This window comes from Nyctibius grandis, chromosome 7, assembly GCF_013368605.1.
Source record: "Nyctibius grandis isolate bNycGra1 chromosome 7, bNycGra1.pri, whole genome shotgun sequence".
Classification (NCBI taxonomy): Eukaryota; Metazoa; Chordata; class Aves; order Nyctibiiformes; family Nyctibiidae; genus Nyctibius; species Nyctibius grandis.
Window position 1 is genome coordinate 31,471,325 of NC_090664.1, and position 20,689 is coordinate 31,492,013.

Genomic DNA, 20,689 nt, shown 5'->3' on the forward strand with positions numbered 1-20,689 from the left:
AAGCACAGACACAAGGCAGTTCATGTATGCTGCTTCTTGAAGAAGAATATAAAATTAGCTTGGAGGAAGGAGGAAGTGGCAGCTGAAGACATCTTCTAGCCTTACCTTCCTCCCTGAAACTCCTCCTACCTGTTTTCATTAAATCAGAAAAAGACAATGTAGAACAGAGTGTATTCCAGCTGTTACTCCTTGGCTCATTTATCCAGCCAAACCCAGCAGTGGTAACACAATCAAGTAGTATTATTTACCATGATCTAAGGCTCCTCAATCCCTCATTTCAAAATGCAGCTCTGACAACCAGACTTATCTTCTCTTCTGGAACTTCAGTGACTTACCAGTGCTATTGCATCATAACTCCTAAAAAAGCTGGAATAACATGAAGAAATATAACAGTCTTGAAAAAGGTCTGGATAAATATCTTAGAGTCGGTTGGTTCTCTGTGAGAAACCCACACATGACATACTCCTAACATGCACAATAAACTGGTTTTATTATAACTGCCATTCTTTACTCCCTATCGCTCAGTTTGGGGAGCTCTTAGTCAGGCACATTTTCATGTATAGAAGAAAAATGTGTTTAAAATTTAAATAAAATATATACATATGGTGATAAACTCCTTTTTTTTAATCATCAATAAGAGTCTCTTTATCACCCCAGGGTAGTTCAGGAATTCTCTCAAATTGACCAGTAACCTCTCAAGCAAATCCTTGACATACCACAAATCAAATCGACACTCCTTCCTAATTGCAATGCATATGCACTACCCATGTCAAACTGATTAACTACTGCATAGCAGCAAAGGGATGTGGCAAATGGCCAGATGCAGAGGACCACAGGCTTGTGAACATTTAAAGGAGCTCTCATGAAAGTACACTGAGACCACAGATGTAGGCTGAACTCAAGAGGTTTCCACAAAGGTAGTCTCTGTAACTCTCCTATCTTTCAACCACTACAGGTCACTCCAGGTCAGCAATATCAGCTCTTTTTTCCAGTCAGAGCCTGCTTCATTATTCAGTACAGTGCCATTGCTGAGCAGATCAAAGAAAAGATCTTCCAGAAGCAGCTGATCAATGCCTTTCTGCTCCTTTTCCAACCACTGCTACTTTACAAGACAGCTACTGATCCTGCTGTCAAAACTTCTGCAAAAGTAGCTCAGAACAGAGCAGATGACATGAAAAGCTGAATTTTTACTTTTTTTTAAAATATGTTGGCATAGCTCAGATTTGCTGGACAGATATCTTTCTAGTAGAAATCATAAATTCAAAATGAGCATAGTTTCAGTTTTTCTTAATTGTTTCAAATAAAATCCTGTTTCGACACTTTGGCTTTCAAGCAACACAAGTTCCTTGATTCTCAAACATATACACTTACGTAAACTACCATTTCTAGTAAGTTGCATAAAAATCAAACTGTCAGAAATAATAATTTAAAAAATCAAACTGATGTTGCTTGTGATTAGATTATGAGAATAGGTGACTTACAATTATTACAGCTACTGCTACAAAACCCTCCACTTCGCAGATGATGAAGATTAGGAGATTTATCAAAGTGACATAAGAGTGAACTGTGCAAATGCAAATCCACCACTACTTACACTCCCTCTGAAATCCATTAACTTGCTGAGGAAGATGCATAAGAAAATAAGGACAGTTATTCACAGTCAGACCTATGGTCAGTTCAGCCTGGTATTCTGCCTTCAACAGGGGGCCATCAGCATCGGCTCAGGGTTGAATAAGAAGAGGGCAAGTAAACATTATGTTCTTGTCTAATATTCTTCCAACTAAGTTCAGTCCAGGGACTCCCTGAGCTGGACATGGTTTCTACATATTTTGTAGAATCTTCCACAGATTTCTTTCCAACAAAGTCATACAGTCTTCTCTACAATTTTTTTAACATCCACAGCATCCTTCTACAAGAGTTTTCCATATGCACAGCCGCTGCTTGAAGAATCACCTGCCTTTATTTTAAATACGGTTTCTACCAGATTTACTTGGCACTCCCTAATTCTTGCATAGGAGGAGACAGTTTGCACTCATCTTAAGTTCATGACCCAAGCTTGGTAGCTCTGCACTCCATGGCACTCCCATCATAATGACCCACAAACAAAGAAATTCTCCATCCTACAGTACCTTTACTGAAATAACATTCCAAACATCACACACTGTATACATTTTAAACATAGAGATAATATTTTAGGCCAAGGAATTATGCGTTCTTTCCCAGCTCCAGAAAGTGAATATCTATTTCCCCAAGCAATATTAGAAAGCTCCTGAAACTCATTAGGAGCCTTATTGATGACTGATATCTTTCTTTAAACATAATAGTAGAAGTTTTGTGGGGGAAGATGAGGGAGGAGAATAAAACGAGACTGAAACAGCAGCCAAGAGAGTAAACTGGAGGTTACAGACAAGACAACACCTCCAGAAATGCCCAAGTCTTACTTAGGAGATGAAATACACAGCAGCAAAAGAACCACTCTCATTTTAGTATACCACACCTTCTTCTTAACCATTAATGAGATCTTAAAAGAAAAAACAAAACAAACCAAAACAAACCCCCAAAACCTGAGAAAAAGGAATCTAAGTGCCATTCTATACACAAAACACAGACCATTCTTCTTAAGCTCTTCCTTTGTGCTTTGCTTAAATTATCCTTCCAACATACTACCTTTTATTTTCATCTAATGTTACAATTAGATACACTATGGTATAGTGTACATACAAAGAGCATAGTTTCTCTGAATTTTATTATGCTCATTATTCTAATTTATCATTCCTCAAAATCATGGATTTTCCATTGAAATTATAACATCTCAAAGTCTTCGGTCAGTGCCAGAACAGACTATGTTTCACAATACTTTCTCTAAAAGACACATCCTCTATTTCAAAGAAATGGAAATTCAATTCTTCTCTATTATTCAAAATAAAAATGTAGTTTTAAACAGTACCCATCAGTTCTGATTTTAAGGATGCAAAATTTTAAATAAAAACTTTATTTCCAACAAGGTTTAAGGACTGTACCTTTGAAATATGATAACTGACAAATACACAGCACTAACTTCACTGGATAGTATATAAACATTTAGTCCAATTAACTCTTCATAGAAGCTGTACACAAATTAAAGACAGTCCTTAACTCCTCTTAATTCACTTTAAGTTTTGCAAAAAATGTAGGTGACCCCTAAATATGATAGCCTCCCTGAACATGAATTTGACCTTCCGCAACCCCAGTCCAGCATTTTTTCATTCAAGTAAATTTATATAGGCAAGTTTTACTGGGAAGTGCAGTGGGCTGCTCCGATCTATAATATCTATTTGCATGACTGAGGCCAAAATTAGCTGAAACCTTCTCACGCAAAGACAACCAAACAAAACTGAGGAGTTTTAACTAAAGTCTCAAACATCCAAAAGCTCCCAAAGGAAGCCAAGACAAAAACAACCACTTTACAAAACATATGCATATTCTTAACTTTAATTGATGCCTTGTGAACTTTTCAATACTGCAATGGGAAAAGAAAAATAGATGGCAATCTGCACCACATGGGTTTCTAAACTGAGTGAGATAAACTAGGCTAACTACCAAAAAGTTAAAGCATCCAATCGCCACTCATTTGAAATCTTAAATGTACAGACACACTGCAAACACAGAATATCTATATGTTAACACTTTCACTCCTACCTAGGGATAGTAAGAAAAAGGCAAAGGTATGAAAGAGACAGCCATTATGTGCCTTTACCACTTTTACAATGTTTTCCTCAAAAAGTTTTAAAAACACCTACTATTTCTCAAGGAGGCTTTGCATACCCATGCTTGTCCCACAGAAAGAAGGATTCACTGACAAACCTTCTTCACATGTAGCTTTCTCTGTCTGGTTACATACATTATTTGTGGCTTCTTCCTTCTGGCTGAATTGTCCAAGGGAAAAACTGCAGTAGGAGAGGCTAAAAGTCTCAACACTGTCAATGTGCTTCTGTGGTCTAAGTTTGATTTTGTAAATAATAGAGGACATGAAATAACAAAGTATTTTGACTTAACACATAACTTTTCTTCAAAGCCAACTGTGGCCTTTGCCATCCTTTGTATACCCTACAGAATACCTATACACCAGGATCATGCACATCAGGCATGTCTAAATCCATGAATGACATGTCTAATTTCAAACTCATTTTCTCCATTATTCAGGCAGTTGCTGTTTCAACTAATGTAAAACTTTAGGTTATCAGTTTATTCAGATATTAAAGATCCAATTTTGGGAGGGAGAAACAAATTCCACGCCTCCCACTTTCACCACTTTTTGCTCCTAGGCAGCTCTCTCTCATTTCCTCCATATTCCTGGACACCTATGAAAGAGAAACAGCAACTACATAAGTGGTTAATCCATTGTTAAATTGCTTGTTTGCCCCACTGTGGCAGAACATATGTTCATGTGAAAGAGCTGGTCTTGCCTGCTCTCCTCTTCCTGAGAGCAGCTAACAACGGATGCTCAAAGTATAAAAGCACGACAAAAGAGAGCAATCCCTTCCCTGGCATGGCCCAGCTTTCATAGCCCAGTGACTTTGAGCCAGAGGGTCTAAGGAGTGCAGCATGTTTGCAGTCCCACCTCATCCATCCTCTGCAAAACTGGATAACCCTTTTCAGGGTATTTTTGGTATAAAACGTTGGCAACATATTTCAAAATGTCTTGTGTGGATAAAAACCTGCTTTATTCTGATCGCTTTAAATGTACTGCCGGCTAATTTCATTTTCCAGTTGATACTTCTTGTGTTATGACACAATCACAATGAATTTACCTTCCCCCAATAATTCATAATATTTGAGACCATTACCAGGTTGCTAATTTTCTGTCTAGGTTACAAAATTTTAATCTATTTCACTACTTCTTGTACAAGAGCTGCTTCATTCTTCTCTGCCATTTGTGTTACTCTTTTGGACACATTTTCCAAGCTCTGTCACACTACCACTACCAAGAGGGGGTGATCAGCACTGCTGACAGTAAAGTACTGATCAGCTTTAGTTGTGCAACATCACAGTGAAACCTTCTGTTTTGTTTTTCATTAATTGCCAAAAATATCGTAACATTTGCTGAATTTCAGATGTTTGAGACCACTAAAGGGTTGCAGAATCTTCCAAGCACCTCTGCTTTTATCTGTGCTGGACACTTTTCTATTTGCTATAAATGCTCCACTCTCCTTTTCTAATCTATTTGTGTCTTTTGCATGTTATTTGTTCAAAGGAGCCAAAACTGTAACTCTGTATTCACTCTAACTCTATGCCCTATCTTTTAAACAGTTATTGGAAAGCCTCTCTCTTACCCTGCACTAGATTAAAGAAACAAAAAGCCTTAGGCAAAGGAACTTGTTGAAAGCTTTGTGAAAATCCATACAGACCATATCAACTACATAAAGGCCTGCAGAGTCTCGACGTTTTGTGATTTGTGACTCAGTCCCCTCATTAACTCTCCATCATATATTGTATTTATGCACAATCCAGTTTTCTTGTAATCTGCTTGATACGGCAGTCCCTATTTCCTTAGGCCAGACTCACAATCCCTCTTTAAAAAGCATCGCATTTGCCACCTTGCTTCCATCTAGTTTTGCGACTGATTTGAGCTTTAAGGAACACAGCGCAACAGGCAAACTCAATTACTTTATGCTTGAGCTCCTCTAGGATTCAGTAAATGCTTCTGTGTCTTGCAACATAGTACTATCCAGTTTATCAGACTTACTGACATGCCAGCCGGAAGGTGAATCTAGAGAACTGCGTCCACATTAAAGGCTCCCTACCCCTTTTCCCATTTCCACAATAAACTGCCTCAGCCTTGTCTTCCGCAGACGCTGGCAGCAAGTGTTAGCATATGACGACACCAGTTCTCCTACAATAAACAGAGCCGCAGTGATCTCTCTTTGGACCAACTTTTTGATTTACCCACAAAAACATACCACATTTTTTAGCGTGAATCGGAAACGAGGAAGTATTTCCTTTAGCAGTTCCACTAGCATTTACAGATCATGCCAAGATTCACAGCTTCAGGGTCAAAACAACACGAAAGAAGAGGAATCAGCAAAGCTCCCAGCACCCCCGTAACCGCCGTGCACCCATGTGCAGCCCCGTCACGTTCAGCAGCTACGGCTTCCAGATCTTGGTTACTGGCTTGTCCGCAGCCACTAACACCGCGTGAAACCAAACAAATCTTTACTTTGCTTCATCCACCAAAGGGGCTGGATTTTGTTATGTTTGAGGTAATGGTTCAAACAGGAAAAGAACACATAGCAAGTGTTATACCAACTAAGATATGAATCGCTAATTGCCAGATAAAGGTCATTAACCATCCTGTACGAGACCAAGTGACAGGGAAGTCACCCTCTACCCCTGCAACTTCACCTGCAGCCGTACAGCCGCTACACACACGGCGGGCAAAGCCCCAGGAGCTGGGCTGCGCTCACGGGGAAAACATCGCGTCGCCACAGACCCCGCGAGTCGCACGCGCCCGAGCCGCGGGGCCTCGCCCGCCCGGCGGGAAGCCTGCGGCTACCCCGAGGCGGGCCCTGAGGGCCCTGCGGGCCGGGCACCGCGATGGGGGCGCCGCGCCGGGTCCCCGCCGCCGGGTCTCCACACTCGCCTCCCGCAGCAGCCAGCGACCTGCCGCGCTGCCCTCCCCGCCCCAGCCCGCCGGGGCAGGGGTACGCGTGTCCCCCCCCGCCGCCCCCCGGCCCCGCCGCGGCTGCTCCGGGAGAGGGGACCGCCGCTCTCCCTGCACGGCCGCGGTCCCCGGGCTCCGCCGCGGCTCCGCCTCCCGCTGCCCGCCAGCCTCGGCCCCCCGCGGAGCGCCCGCGGCCGCCCCCTCACCTCGGTAGCGGCGGGAGGCGGCGTGGCAGGCGGTGAGGAGCAGGACGGCGCCCAGCGCTAGCACCTTGGCGCTCCTCACGCTGAAGTAGTAGTTGATCTCCCGCTTGCCCAGGGTGTAGGCCAGGGCCGCCATCTTGGCTCCTCCATGACAACAGCGTGCGATGGAGCGGGCGGGCGCAGCGGGGCAGCACTGGGTCCCCGCTGGCGGCGAAGGCAGACCCCGCCGCTGCAGCCGGCTGCCACCGTCCCCCCGTCCCCACCGCCGCGGCGGACAGAAGCCCGACACCGCGCTGACGGGGCGGAGCCGCCGCCCTCCTCCTATCCTCGCCGCTTCCCGTCAGCCGGCGGCCCCAGCGCTCGCCTGCCCGCCCCACGGCGGCCGGCTGGGAGTGGGAGTGGGATGCATCCCCCCTGACTTGGCCCGAGGCCCGCGGCTGAGGATGCGGCGGCGAGGCGGGGACCCCCCGGCGCCTTGTTTCTCGGCGGGGGGTCGTTGGGACTGTGCTCTATGAAGGAGTACCTGGGCGAGGTGCTGTACCCGGCCCGGTACGTGACAGCTGGCACCGGGCAGTACTGGCTTTTTTCCAAGTCATGCGATTTTTAAACACTTGGCATTCTTCAGTTGACATGGAAGCGGTCAGCCCGGGCTGGGAGACGGTGACCCCCTCTGAACGCGGATAACACCGTACAGGGAAGCTGAGACACGTTCCCAGATTTACCTGAGTTTACGGAGGGGGGGGGAAGGTGCGTGTTACGAGTGAAAGGCTGAAATCTTACACAAGGGAGATCCTGTTCCTCCACAGGCCGTTACTTGAGTCGTACCTGGGGGAAGGTGCCGGGCAGCAGTTCTGCGCCCGACGGCTGCCCTCGCCGGCCGTGAGAAGCCGGCCGCCCGCCCAGCCAGCCGCGGTGCGGGCGGCGACAGGAAACACATTTCCACGAAATAAAGTGACCATCCATAACCCATATAAACCGTGTATAAACAAACAACACTCGGGAAAAGTGCTCAGTATGTATTCGCATAAATATGGGAAATAAACAGCGAGCAGTCAAGCCTCGGGTTCATGATGAACTACTTGCTGTGCTTGGCAGATTTTGAAACGCTTACTCTTCCTCAGATCCAGCAGAACCCTTTTCATTAGGGCTGGCCAAAAAAATGAATGGAAAAAGGTTTTTTTAATTGAGCGGGTAAATAATAATCATGAATTATTTGGATTTTGAACACAAAAAAAAGGCTGATTTTCATTTCACCATCCTTCTATTTCCCTGTTATCCAAACAACACTATGCTGGAAGCTCTGCAGATCATTGAATTTGATTATTTGTCTAAAAATGTGTGAGAAGTAATTGGAGGAAAAAAAAGTGAAACATTTGAAACAAAACTAGGAAGTCTGCACACTGCAAGCAAAGTTTTATTTTCAAATCTTATCCGAAAACAGAAGAACTTAAAGCATTATGTAAACGTAATGTACGTACAAGATTTGACTGCACATCTTCTGATGTGCACCATTACTACATATTCAATGCATATGCCATTTCCACCCAAACAATGTCTTTACTATCTACCAACTTGTAATCTATATTTTTTCTATTCAAATCAGCTTGTTAATTCATTCAGTTTCTGAGCAATTTCTAAGAAAAATAAAAACACTTCACTGTTTTAAAGTGCTCAGTATTTTTCTCTCGGGGAGAGAAAGAAAGGTACCACGTAAACTCCCAAGTATACAGATTTGTAGTTACTGGGGTATTTTTTTCTTAAAAAAAATGACAAAAATCCCAAAACAAACAAACAAAAAACCCCAAACCTGGTCATAGTATGGATTCTTTTACTCCATAAATGAAAAATCTCCATTCATGTATTATTTTTTGGTCATGCAGCATTCAAAAAGCCAAGAATTTTCAAAGCCTTCTTACTGTGAACAAACCTTTTTATGTGTTTAAATATTCCTGTTAGTGTTTAGCTTTCTTTGTCCTCATTTCACATGTGTTCAAATAACAAGCATTTCACACTTTAGGAAGCAACTTAAAACATTTTTAACAGCTTCTGTAGCTGAAAGTATTCACTAGAATATTTTTTGTAGCTTTTTGCGTTGTTGCTCATTAATGATTATTAGCAGTCTTATGAAACGTGTCTTTCCTGCAGTCGTCGAGGACCACAGATATTCTTAATTTGTTTTTAGAACATCTGTTAATGAACAAGTGAGACTTTTCATCCAATCAAAACATATTTCATAGAATCACAGAATCATAGAATGGTTTGGGTTGGAAGGGACCTTAAAGATCATCTAGTTCCAACCCCCCTGCCATGGGCAGGGACACCTTCCACTAGACCAGGTTGCTCAAAGCCCCATCCAACCGGGCCTTAAACACTGCCAGGGAAGGCGCAGCCACAGCTTCTCCGGGCAACCTCTTCCAGTGTCTCACTACCCTCACAGTAAAGAATTTCTTCCTAATATCTAATCTAAATCTCCATCTCCCCTCTTTCAGTTTAAAACCATTCCCCTTCATCCTATCACTACTTGCCCTTGTAAAAAGTCCCTCTCCCACTTTCCTGTAGGCCCCCCTCAGGTACTAAAAGGCTGCTATAAGGTCTCCCTGGAGCCTTCTCTTCTCCAGGCTGAACAACCCCAACTCTCTCAGCCTGTCTTCATAGTAGAGGTGCTCCAGCCCTCTGATCATCTTCATGGCCCTCCTCTGGACTCGCTCCAACAGCTCCATGTCCTTCTTATGTTGGGTGCCCCAGAGCTGGACACAATACTCTAGGTGGGGTCTCAGGAGAGTGGAGCAGAGGGGCATAATCACCTCCCTCGACCTGCTGGCCATGCTGCTTTTGATGCAGCCCAGGATACGGCTGGCCTTCTGTGCTACAAGCGCACATTGCCGGCTCATGTTGAGCTTCTCATCATCTATTTACTTCAGCTCAACTTATTCTGCAATATAACTGTTAAGTTTGCTGGCTATGCTGCAAGTCTGCAGGGCGTTTATGACTGTGAGCGTAGCTCCTCAAAACTTGCCCTAGTTAACGCTGCTACTCCAAGTGGTGTAGGTGCAGAAAGCATGGAGTTCAGCTGGAGCTCCTGGAGTGTTGATTCAGCTTCTCAGTTAGGATGGCTGCCATGCTTGAGCAGTGAAATTTAAATTTTTCTCATAAAATTCAAAAAGAATTCAGCGCTCTACTGCGAGATAGTCTCTCTGGAGAATTTCACTGATCTTCAATTAAATCAGCTCCTTCCTATGAAAGAACAGCAGAAATTAAAAAGGTATCAAAACAACCATAATTTTGTTTATAGTTACCTCAGAAAATTACAACATCCAGAAACAGTAACTCTGTCCGACAGCCTTTGGAGGGCTGTTTCAGATCTGCCACCTTCCGCTGGAAGTCCCTGGGCAGTCCTCATTTGCCCTGAAGCACTAACACTGGCCTTCAGTGATGCCTGAAAATGCGACTTGTGGATTACATCTCGGTTATTTTAGGACGGTACAAATGCATACTGATACTGTTGCAGGTTAAATATCTTAATTAAGACAATCCACATGTGTATATTACATATGTACGTGGATGTGAGCAAGACATCTGCTTTTGCTTCATCGCTCCTTTGGAGACATTGCTTAGGTGTGCGACAAGAGAGATCTCCCTCATTTCAGTCAGAAGCTTTTGGCTGAAGTGCCGTGAGTTAGGAAGTGGTTTGCATGCGTGCGGTGTTGCTTCTTATAGGTTTTTCACAAGCTGTTTCAATTTGGCATCATTACATATACAGAATCACAGAATCACAGAATGTTAGGGATTGGAAGGGACCTCGAAAGATCATCTAGTCCAATCCCCCTGCCGGAGCAGGATTACCTAGACCATATCACACAGGAACGCGTCCAGGCAGGTTTTGAATGTCTCCAGAGAAGGAGACTCCACAACCTCTCTGGGCAGCCTGTTCCAGTGTTTGGTCACCCTCACCGTAAAGAAGTTACCTAAGTAATTCACACCAAAACCACTATATATAAACGACCTGATATAAAAGGCTAATTAGGGATTGCTGAGTACCCTATGAAACCAACTCCAGACATGAACTATTATTAGCTAGAAGCAGCTATGTAATTTCCATTATATACCTACCTTATTTTCCTGTCTGCTGATAAACTTAGTGTGTTGGAAGTAAACTAGAAGTCTGCTAGCTCTTCTGATCAGTCACACCTCAGCTTTTGGTATGCAAATGCTCAAGCTGCATGTTGGCTTTCTACTTGTTCTGCTGGAAGCACCAAAGGCCACGAGTGGGAGGGGAACACTTGGAGCAACCACAGAGAGAAGACCCAGCAAACAGAGAAGCAGTTCCTTTGAGAGGCAAAAGAGGTGTGACACTACTGCATGCATGGGATAATCGCTATGAATATTAAGAGTGAAAAGTCACATGAGGGATTTCACATTTCTATTTTCTACAGATGTAGCCTTGGCTTAACTGAATTCACGAATTTCATAAGAGACTGTGGTGTTATGTGTGGTCACTAATGACAGAAGCTAAAAATACTACTGTGGTTTTTGGCTGCACTGTTTCCCCTGTGTGTCAATATAATAAAGCAATCAGGAAAGATGGGGTTCATCTCACCTAACTCCACACACTTATAGTGAATCAATGTATTTTAAATTAATCATCGACCTCCCTCTGTAGGACTGGTGGAAGTAAGGCGCCAGTAATTTACTCAGAATAAGGTGGATGACTTCCCATTAGGAATGGCGACTTTCTGTTGAATTTAGATAATCAATTTAAATTGTACAGATATCATTTACACAGGTATAATTTAGGTGAGATAATTCTTCCTTTACTGCTTCCTGACTTTCCTTGGCAGGCTCAGTGTAAATGGAAGGAGAACTTTGTGCTGTGGGTCAAACCTGATACGCGCATACGAGTTTGCTGATAAGCTTAGTTCACAGTAGATCTCCTCTTGATTTTTCTGTTTTCAGCATTACAACCACGTGTAGTTTCTGGAGTTAGATCTGCTGTCCTCAGTCAAAGGCACGAGGCAATCCCAAGGACTGTAAGCATGTAAGGACAGATGAAGTGACTGCTATAGTACAAAGACAGCTATTACAGAGAGCTGATATTTAAACATTCTCAGTCAGAGGAATAGTAGGGCATTATCATGTGGTATTTTCCCTTTAGAGTTTTTATATGCTTATACACATGGACTTAATTTTTCAAAAGTATATATAGTAAGGAATATAGGCACCAGAGCTGTAAGAAAAAATATGACATACCTCTAATCTAAATTTCGTAAGGAAAACGTTCATATGTTCATAAGGAACATACTGCTTGTTATATACTAACTGGAATATTCCCTACATTATCTTACAGGTTAAGTGTTGAATAATTAATCAGTAGGATCTTCCTCATCCCAAACCATATCACATCTTAATTTAATTTGTGCAGCATTGTGACATTGCTCTGGTCATATTGTTATTCCAGAAATAAAGCTGTATCTCTAACAGATCGCTGGGCAGTGTAATATTTTCAGTAGTGCAGCTTTTGCTTCAGCAACTTTTGCATACTTGCCAAATGACGGCATCAGACATTTTAATTGCTGAGTTTTCAGCCTCATAATGGCAATCAGTCTTTCCATAAGCATCAGGTTTCCATGTGGTTTGTGCATGCATGGTAGCCATCTATTGCAAATATTTGATTACATTAATGAAGAGAGAGTAGAGAGAGTAAGAAGTTTTTTTCTCGGTGGACTTGTTCAATCAGGCAGTGTATCCTGAGTACTGTCTCAGCTAAATACTGAAACAAATACGCCACCAAACCTGTAAGATCTTGGAAATTCTATCATAAATTACTGCTTTTAGAGATTTTCAATTTAGATGAGTTTTTTGGTATGCACGTACTGTTTTTTTTCCTATTTTCTCCCTTTGTTTTCTTGACTCCTGGTTGAGAGCAAATGGCAGTCACTTTTAGTTCCTTGTCAAACTGAGTTATTCTTTTTTTCATCAGCACTTCATTTTCACAATATTCCTCTTCCTGGTTCCCCCTTATGCTCCCAGATGTGTCTCTTTAAAATTCAGAATTCTTTATATTTATGGGGCAGTCTTCGGAAGCCTACACAGCCACTGTCCAAGCTGTGTCATATTCATGGAGCATTAGAAGCCTTCTCTTCTGGCTGCCAGCAATACAGATGCCATCCTGTAATTACCATGTTCTCTTTAAAACAGAGAGAGAGAGAACATAATTTCCACATCTATCAGTGCAATATCTCTAGTAAAAATCATTAACAGTAATCACCATTAGTGTTCTGTGCAGTACATTAGTAGTCTGTCTGGTACTGCTCTGTTTAAAAAATACTTAGCCTTGAGTTCAAAAAGTCCTACATCAAAGTCTCAGGCAGCTTATTCTTAGGCATACCCTGCCTCAATGGTCACTTTTGTCACAGACATTAGGTAGGTGTACTCTGTAAAAAGGCCAGGTACCTGTGTGAGCAAGAGTTGATTTTCATTTATTGATTATCCTGACATGAAGCTAAGAGGCAAGGAAGTACCAGGAAGAACTTTACAGAAGATGCTAATTAGGGAATATAACAAATGAACTAAAACAACATAGTAAGAGAAAGAAATGCCAAATGATGGCATCAGACATTTTAATAGCTGACTTTTCAGCCTCGCAATGGCAACCAGCCTTTCTGTAAGCATCAAGTTTGCATGTGGCGTCTGCATGCATGGTAGCCATCTATTGCAAATAGACTTCATGGTCTCATGACCATCTCTTGACGGTTGGACTTGATGATCTCAGTTGGACTTGGTGATCCGGTTGGGCTGATGCTGTCATTTGGTGTGAAAGAAATACATAGGCAGAATAGTTTTTATAAATTTAACAGAAGGAAAAACAACCTCTGCATTTTAAAATGTTAAAGAACATTAGCTAAAGAAATGTTAAAAAAATACTAGTAGGTGGTCCAACTGTTAAGGATAAGTTTTGCCCAAGATTCAGATGATGAGCTGTAGAAGAGCAGAAATTCAGTGCATCTTGAAGTGCAAACATCTGAACGAGTATGGGATTCATCCCAGAGGAGCAATGCCTGAGTGCACATCCCTTCTAGGGGTTAATATCTAATTACTAATATAAAGCTGCATTAGTACAAATCTAACAGGAATATATAACTGACTTTTCATCCTATCTCTAGGCCAACTTGATAACAGTCTTTAGCCTAATTTTTATACTTTATGCATACTGGACCAATCTTGTCTTGTTTTGTGCTCTAATTCCCACTTCTTTGCTTCTCTTTCCCATGATATAATCTTGAAATACTTTAGGCCTAAAGACGTAGTTTCTTAAATAGAATTTCCAAGGTCTTAGAAGTCCTATTAAAAGCTCTTTCAAAGTCTTTTGACATGGCTACTTGTCCTCTAGGACTCCTTGGACAGGCTTTGCTCTTTCTGCTCTGGGAGGAATCTTTTTGCTCTGTGCTTGCGCAGCACCTACTCTTACAGCTTTGTTCGTGGCTTGTGCTTATTGATACTGCTAAAAAGATTTGCATGTTACAGGACCTTTGGATGTGTAGATGACATGCAACCTTCCAAAAGCTGAGGAAACGGCACAGTTGGAGAAAAAATATTTAGTAAGAGTAAGAGAGAGATCAGGCAGCACTTGATATGAATGCTGGTTGAAGGTAAAGCACCTCTGTAAAGTGGTTCTCTTCATTCCCTTAATTTTTAAAAGAATCAGTTCAGTTTTCAAAGCCTGGAGTCTGTAAAGGGGTCAGCAATCAATATAGGACAAAACACAGCAAGAAAAACAGTATAACTGACAGGAAAACAGTCAAAACCTAGAAAATGATCAAAAGAACATCATGAAGAGGCTTAGATGAAGAGGCAAGCTGGATTTCCTGGCAAAACAATGTTCACAAGCCTAAAAGCAGTAAAAGGAGGGAGTGACATTTTGAGAGTTGAAGGTAGGTAGAAAGCTGGAACAAGAAGGTGAAGCTTTTCTGTTAGAAAAGAAAGCAAGAAGTGCAGCAGCTATTATTGCCTGAAATAATGCCTGGTACACTGGGGTAGGAAAATATCCCAGTGGATAAGAAAACACAGGGACAGGAAACTACATCCTTTGATTCTTGAGCCTGGACAGAGGCAAACTTCAATGTCACAAGGGTCATTTGGCTAAAGAACAATTAAGGACAATGTAAATATTAATGATGAATGAAGTGGCATCTCCTACTGGCTATGAGAAACTGGAAGAATGTTCCACCAGGTTTTAGACCCCAAACGTAACTGACCCATTTTCACTCGTGTGATTGCCACTATTTTTGTGCAACTCACTGTTTCAGAATCTCTCCAAAACAGAATGTAAAATATTAAATATTCCTATATCCATCAGCAAATACTTGACTAGGTTATTTAATGCTAATGGAGGGAGGCTGCACAGAATCCTTCGGCTGGCCACTGAGAATACCCCAGCTCCACAGAGCAACTTTTAAGCTGTCCTCGTTCAGCAGCCTTCCCTTTGTATTCTCAGCTGATGTTGCTTATCCAGCAATATTTCAGGCAGTGAAACTGAGTGATTGTAAAAGTGACATGTATTTCACTGTGGAACCAGCTATGAAAGAGATATGGAATTTGTAATTTAAAAGCAAATATAAAAATGGGAAGGTCTGAGTAGTTTATGGGACAAAAGCTAAAATGGAAAAGTCAAAGTATGAGAAGCTTTATTTGTGAATGGAAAATTGCAATTGACTGTTAGGGACACCAGTGCAAAAATACACTTTTTTGAAATTACTAAATGTCTTGTCAGCTCTGATTTTTCCAAATGACTGATATTTATACACTTGATTCTGTAATACTCTTTTAGGAGTGAAAACCAAGCTGTGTTAGAAATGGAAGAAGTCAGTTCTTATAAAGATATCTCCAGTAGGTCATTTCTCACTGAACTTGATATAACTGGATCTTTAGAGCTAATTTCCCAAGTTTCTTTAAATGAATTTGAAATTTGCTGAAACTGGGCATGCTTGAGTGAGGTCAGGGAGGAAAATATGCCTATCTGTTGATTTTGATAGTGTGAGATCAAGCCTTTGGAGGAGGGCTCTTTTCTCAGTACTAATAGGGAGAACCTGCCAGTCAATATAATTTCTCCAATAAGAACAATCTTATTTATTTTCCATTGTAATTTCTTACTGGAATTTGTAGGGTGCTGTTGAGTAGTTTTTGCATGTAAACACTGAATTGCTTAGATCCTCTATGAAATAATCTACTACAATGAAACATTGTATTGTAAGGTTTTTTCCAGCTTGAAAGATTCTAGGATATAGTAGGATTTAATGCAGAGTCTCTCTGCTACTTAGAATCCATGTTTTTAGGAAGGTAATTTTATTTTAGGAAGGAAACTTATTTTTTACTACAAAGATATTTATAACTGGGGAGTCTCTGTGGCGCATTGGGTTAGTACGTTCAGCTGTTAACCAAAAGGTTGGTGGTTTGAGCCCACCCAGGGATGGGTTCTCCCCTTTTCTCTGTCCATAGCTGGGGGGTTGGAACTAAATGACTTTTAAGGTCCCTTCCAACCCAAACCATTCTATCATTCTGTGAAACTTTGGAAAACAAATTCTCTGTTAGCCTCAGGCTCACTAAAACACTAGTTTGCTTTAAGTATCAGCAATGGATTAACAGACTAAAATATATTCATGGGTCAATATTTAAAGATGAAATTGCATAGAAATAGTTTAATTTAAGCAGAATATTACAGAGTGTTCCTTAGGGTTCACATTGTTCTGTCACATCTGTTTCTCTATATGGTGTTCTGTTGGGGTGCTGTGAGCTCTAATGGGTCTGCGTAATTTTACGATGTTGAAATCTAAACACATATATACAAAATATCAACATGGGCTACTGTGCACCTCACGCTTAGCAAAGATTTGTCATTTAGGAATTAACAGATAGCTGAGTAGTTGTGCCATTTCCAGAAATTTTGTGTAAAAGCCTGGTGAGTTGGAATCTGCAGGACAGCTGTTACTGTTTGCTTCTAGTTTTAAATCTCCTGGGCAAGGCACACTTTCATAATTGCCCTAATGAGAGGCATATGGATTTAAGTCTTTGACGTGATGTTTTTGCTTATGCTTTAAAAGCATTTGTTCTGAGAGGCTTAACTAACAGAATATGACTTTCTTTAAAGCCTAAAAATAGAACAAATCCATATGCAGTGAAACCACTGAGGCCTATACCCTTCAGCAGCTCTCTCTTGTTACCATTTTATGAGTCAGCCCTTCTCTCACAGGGAAAACAGATAGGGCTCTCTCTCCACTGCTCACCTGGCTGTTTTCATGGTACGTGCAAGAATTTAACCTTTTTGAGATGTCTTCCTTTCTATAATGCTGGAGCATAAGGATCTAAATACTAGGAAAGAGGCAATCAAAATGCTGTTTTCAAAGCTGAAGGCAAAACCTCTAGCATCCCTCGTCTTGGGAGCAGAGCGCAGACAGCTGGTAAAGAGCTGAGCCAATAGCCAATAAAAAATGCTGGCCTTGATCTAGATGCAAAAGAGCAGCTAATAAAACCAGAAGAGATCTTTGGTCTTGTCTGTTAGCTTTGACAGAGCGCTTCCACTCTGCAAATAAGGCACCAGTCTTAAAAACACCTCCTGATTTTCAGAAGATGGCTCTATGCCCTCAAGGTGGCAGAAGAGTGCAAAGCAACTTGAAAATGGAAAAGAAATCTGAGTTGTTTTTCAACACACTAGATCCAGATCATATCAGATAACCAGCTTAAAATTGTTATTTTTTAGAGGATCATGCTATCACAAATTTCAGAGCTTCAGGTAGTAAAAGGCTATGAGTTTAACTGAAATATCTATTAAACTTCGTAACCATGCTAAGAAACAGATGAAGGGGTCAATAGGAATCAATGCAATTATTCTTCATGTTGTGTTTGACCAGTGCACTGTAATGCTTGTGGCAAAGAGGTAAAGGAGTTGTTTAGACAAAGCTCACAGAAAACAGCTACTGAGTTGTTGCATATGAAATTTCCACTGTATTTGTGTAGAATTAGCATAGGTTTATAGACTAAGCTTCTGGAGCAGAGGATAAGGAGAAACTAAGAACATTGATATGGACCAGGAAAGAAGGCAAGAGAGAAACTCAATTAATCCAAAGGCCAGTCCTTGGCCTGTAATTTTATTAACAGAGTGGTCACAACTGGAATGGATACCCAAGTCTTGTTACAAAGAAGTGATCTATGAGATCCTGATATACAGAAAACAGTAAAGGCTGTGAAGATGGTAATATCATTGCATACAGGGCCTGAGGAACACTGGCTTAAATGAGAGCAAGGTCTTCAAAACAGTATTGTTTACTATTGGAAATACTTGTCAAAATCACAGAACCTCAGAATGGTTGGGGTTGAAACGGACCTCTGGAGATCATCTAGTCCAACCCCCTGCCAAAGCAGGTTCACCTAGAGCAGGTTGCACAGGGTCACATCCAGGTGGGTTTTGAATATGTCCAGAGAAGGAGACTCCACAAGCTCCCTGGGCAGCCTGCTCCAGCGCTCTGTCACCCTCAAAGTAAAGAAGTTTTTCCTCATATTCAGATGAAACTTCCCATATTTCAGTTTGTGCCCATTGCCCCTTGTCCTGTCACTGGGCACCACTGAGAAGAGTCTGGCCCCATCCTCTTGAGACCTGCCTTTAAGGTATTTGTAATGCATATTTAATGGTTAACCTGCATCATGGGTCAGGGGTGGGGTAGGGATTAGGAATGTAATTCCTGAATCTCCAGGAGATACAAAGAGCTCATACTCACAAAGGAGCTGAGGGCATGCCAGCTCAGGAGGATGGAGCTGAAACATTAGTTCCTCTCACCTGGCAAAGAGAGCAGGCATGGGGAATGGAGTCAGCTAAGGACATTCTCATCTGTAGGCATGAGCCACTAGCTTGTCTTGCACAGGGAAGGAATTCTTAACCTTAAGTCTTAAGATACTCAACAAATTGGAGACTACTAACTAAAACAATAGTTTCAAAAGTTACAGGAACTGTGTGAAATAAACTATGTGAAGTCTGTACCAAAGAACCAAATATGGAACTGAAAAAGTTCAAAGGACCTCTTGTATCTCTTTGCAAATGAAAGTAGCTGAGAGAGATGAGGATGATACACACTTTAATTCTGCTCTCTCTGTACTGTGGGGCAGGTGATCTGCATGGGTGTTGTTTGGCCTCTTTGCTCCTCTTCAGAAGAATAAGCAGAGGTCCTTTGGATCTCATTGCAGGGTCTGGGGAACCAATCACTTTGGGTATGTGCAGCTTCTGTAGGAACTGAAATTTTAGATGACTGTGGTAAACCAAACATGGTGTAGAGACACGTACAGCAATAATAGCCATGGATGTTCTTTTGAACTGAGGGATTCGAGTTAGTCTTATTCCCTGTTAAATGCTGAAAGATAAAAATTAAGGAGAAGGTAAAAAAGACTATCAACCAGAAACAATTGTATACATGAAAAGCGTTTGGCCTAAATTAAGGAAGGCTCTGTGTGGGTGACTCTTCTTGACACATATTCTAGGCACTGTGTAGAGAATTTACTGGGAATCAGGAGCAGAGACTAATACCTTGAGATGCTAAATGCCTTAATCAAAAGGTAGTGGTAAAGCCCTTTGGACAAAATTGCACAGAAATACCTACAATCATTATGGAGGGAGGATTTAATGAAGACAAAACCCTGTCCTTTAGACCACAAAGTAGCAGAAGAAGATCATTTCAGCAATTAGACTATTGCATTATTTTTCCCAGGCCTGAGAACCTGGACACACTTACTGCTTCCGGGAAGAGTACAAAAAGCATTTGTGTATGGTGATGGGGTAATGGAAGGAGCCACTTAAAAAAAAAAAAATATAAGTGTAGAAGTAGGGCTGGCAGGGTGAGACAGTTTGCCATACTGGCGTTAAGGATGGAAGAACATGTGTAAAGAAGAAAGGGACAGGTATTCCTCCAACAGTCATGAACATGGTAGAACCACTTGAACAGAAAAACAAAAGCAAATTCTGTTTTTTAATGGGAAATTTCTAATTATCACATTATGTAATTATTTAATTATTGCTATTTAATAGTATAATACAACATTAATAAATGATGTCCTAATTAAATGTAGTTAAATGGTTAATTGATTAATATCAATATTTACAAAAATTATAACATCTAGTTATTACTACTACATTATTTAGTTACTCAGACATCCTATTGTTCCTGTCAGTTTATAGGTAATCTAGATTTTTTTTCAGAAAGAGCATGAGTAGGCTGAGGAAATGCTGCTCTCCTGGATAGCTCGATTTTTAACAAAATAGTTGAACCTCAAGACACAGTATCAAAGATCCCTTTCTTGCTTTCTGAAGTGAGAACTACCTTCTCTTTGAAAAAAAAGATGCATGATGATAGAAATACAAGGTCTGTGCCATTGTCTGCCTTGGCAAACAGTAAGTCAGGGCCCAATTCTCCCCTACTCTGACTGTAATACGCAGGAAAGATGTTCTGCACTCCTACTGTGGAGTTAATGCTTCAGAAACGTGATGCAGAGGTTGTTCATGTCAAACACCCAATAAATGCTACAGCCGGTGTGTTGTCATGGTAAGAGTCTTGGAATACTGGCATTTCTGAAATAACTGTGTCAGTTGACTTCTACTGTGGCAATTTGTGGAGGAAATTTGTGCCCTCCATCAGTGATGAGAGGGCATCCAAACCCATTCTCTCCTCAAACTGATTTTCCCCCATTATGAACCTCATGTCAACCCTGTATATCTATTTGTGTAAAGCATAATAGTCAATGCCCAAGTCCAACCATGAGGTCTGGAGGCTCATTTAGTTGGTTCTGAATAGTTTACTCAAGCGTGGGTGCA

The 20,689-nt window shown here is 41.4% G+C and overlaps 1 protein-coding gene across 1 annotated transcript in view; it reads right to left on the minus strand.

Annotated features, from left to right (window-relative positions):
• CASD1 (CAS1 domain containing 1) overlaps positions 1-7,098 on the minus strand; it is a 34,794-nt gene extending 27,696 nt beyond the window's left edge. Inside the window, exon 1 of the mRNA XM_068404742.1 lies at positions 6,847-7,098. Coding sequence (XP_068260843.1) covers positions 6,847-6,979 — 133 coding nt within the window. The 5' untranslated portion in view covers positions 6,980-7,098. The remainder of the gene's footprint in view (positions 1-6,846) is intronic.
• Positions 7,099-20,689: the final 13,591 nt, after the last annotated feature.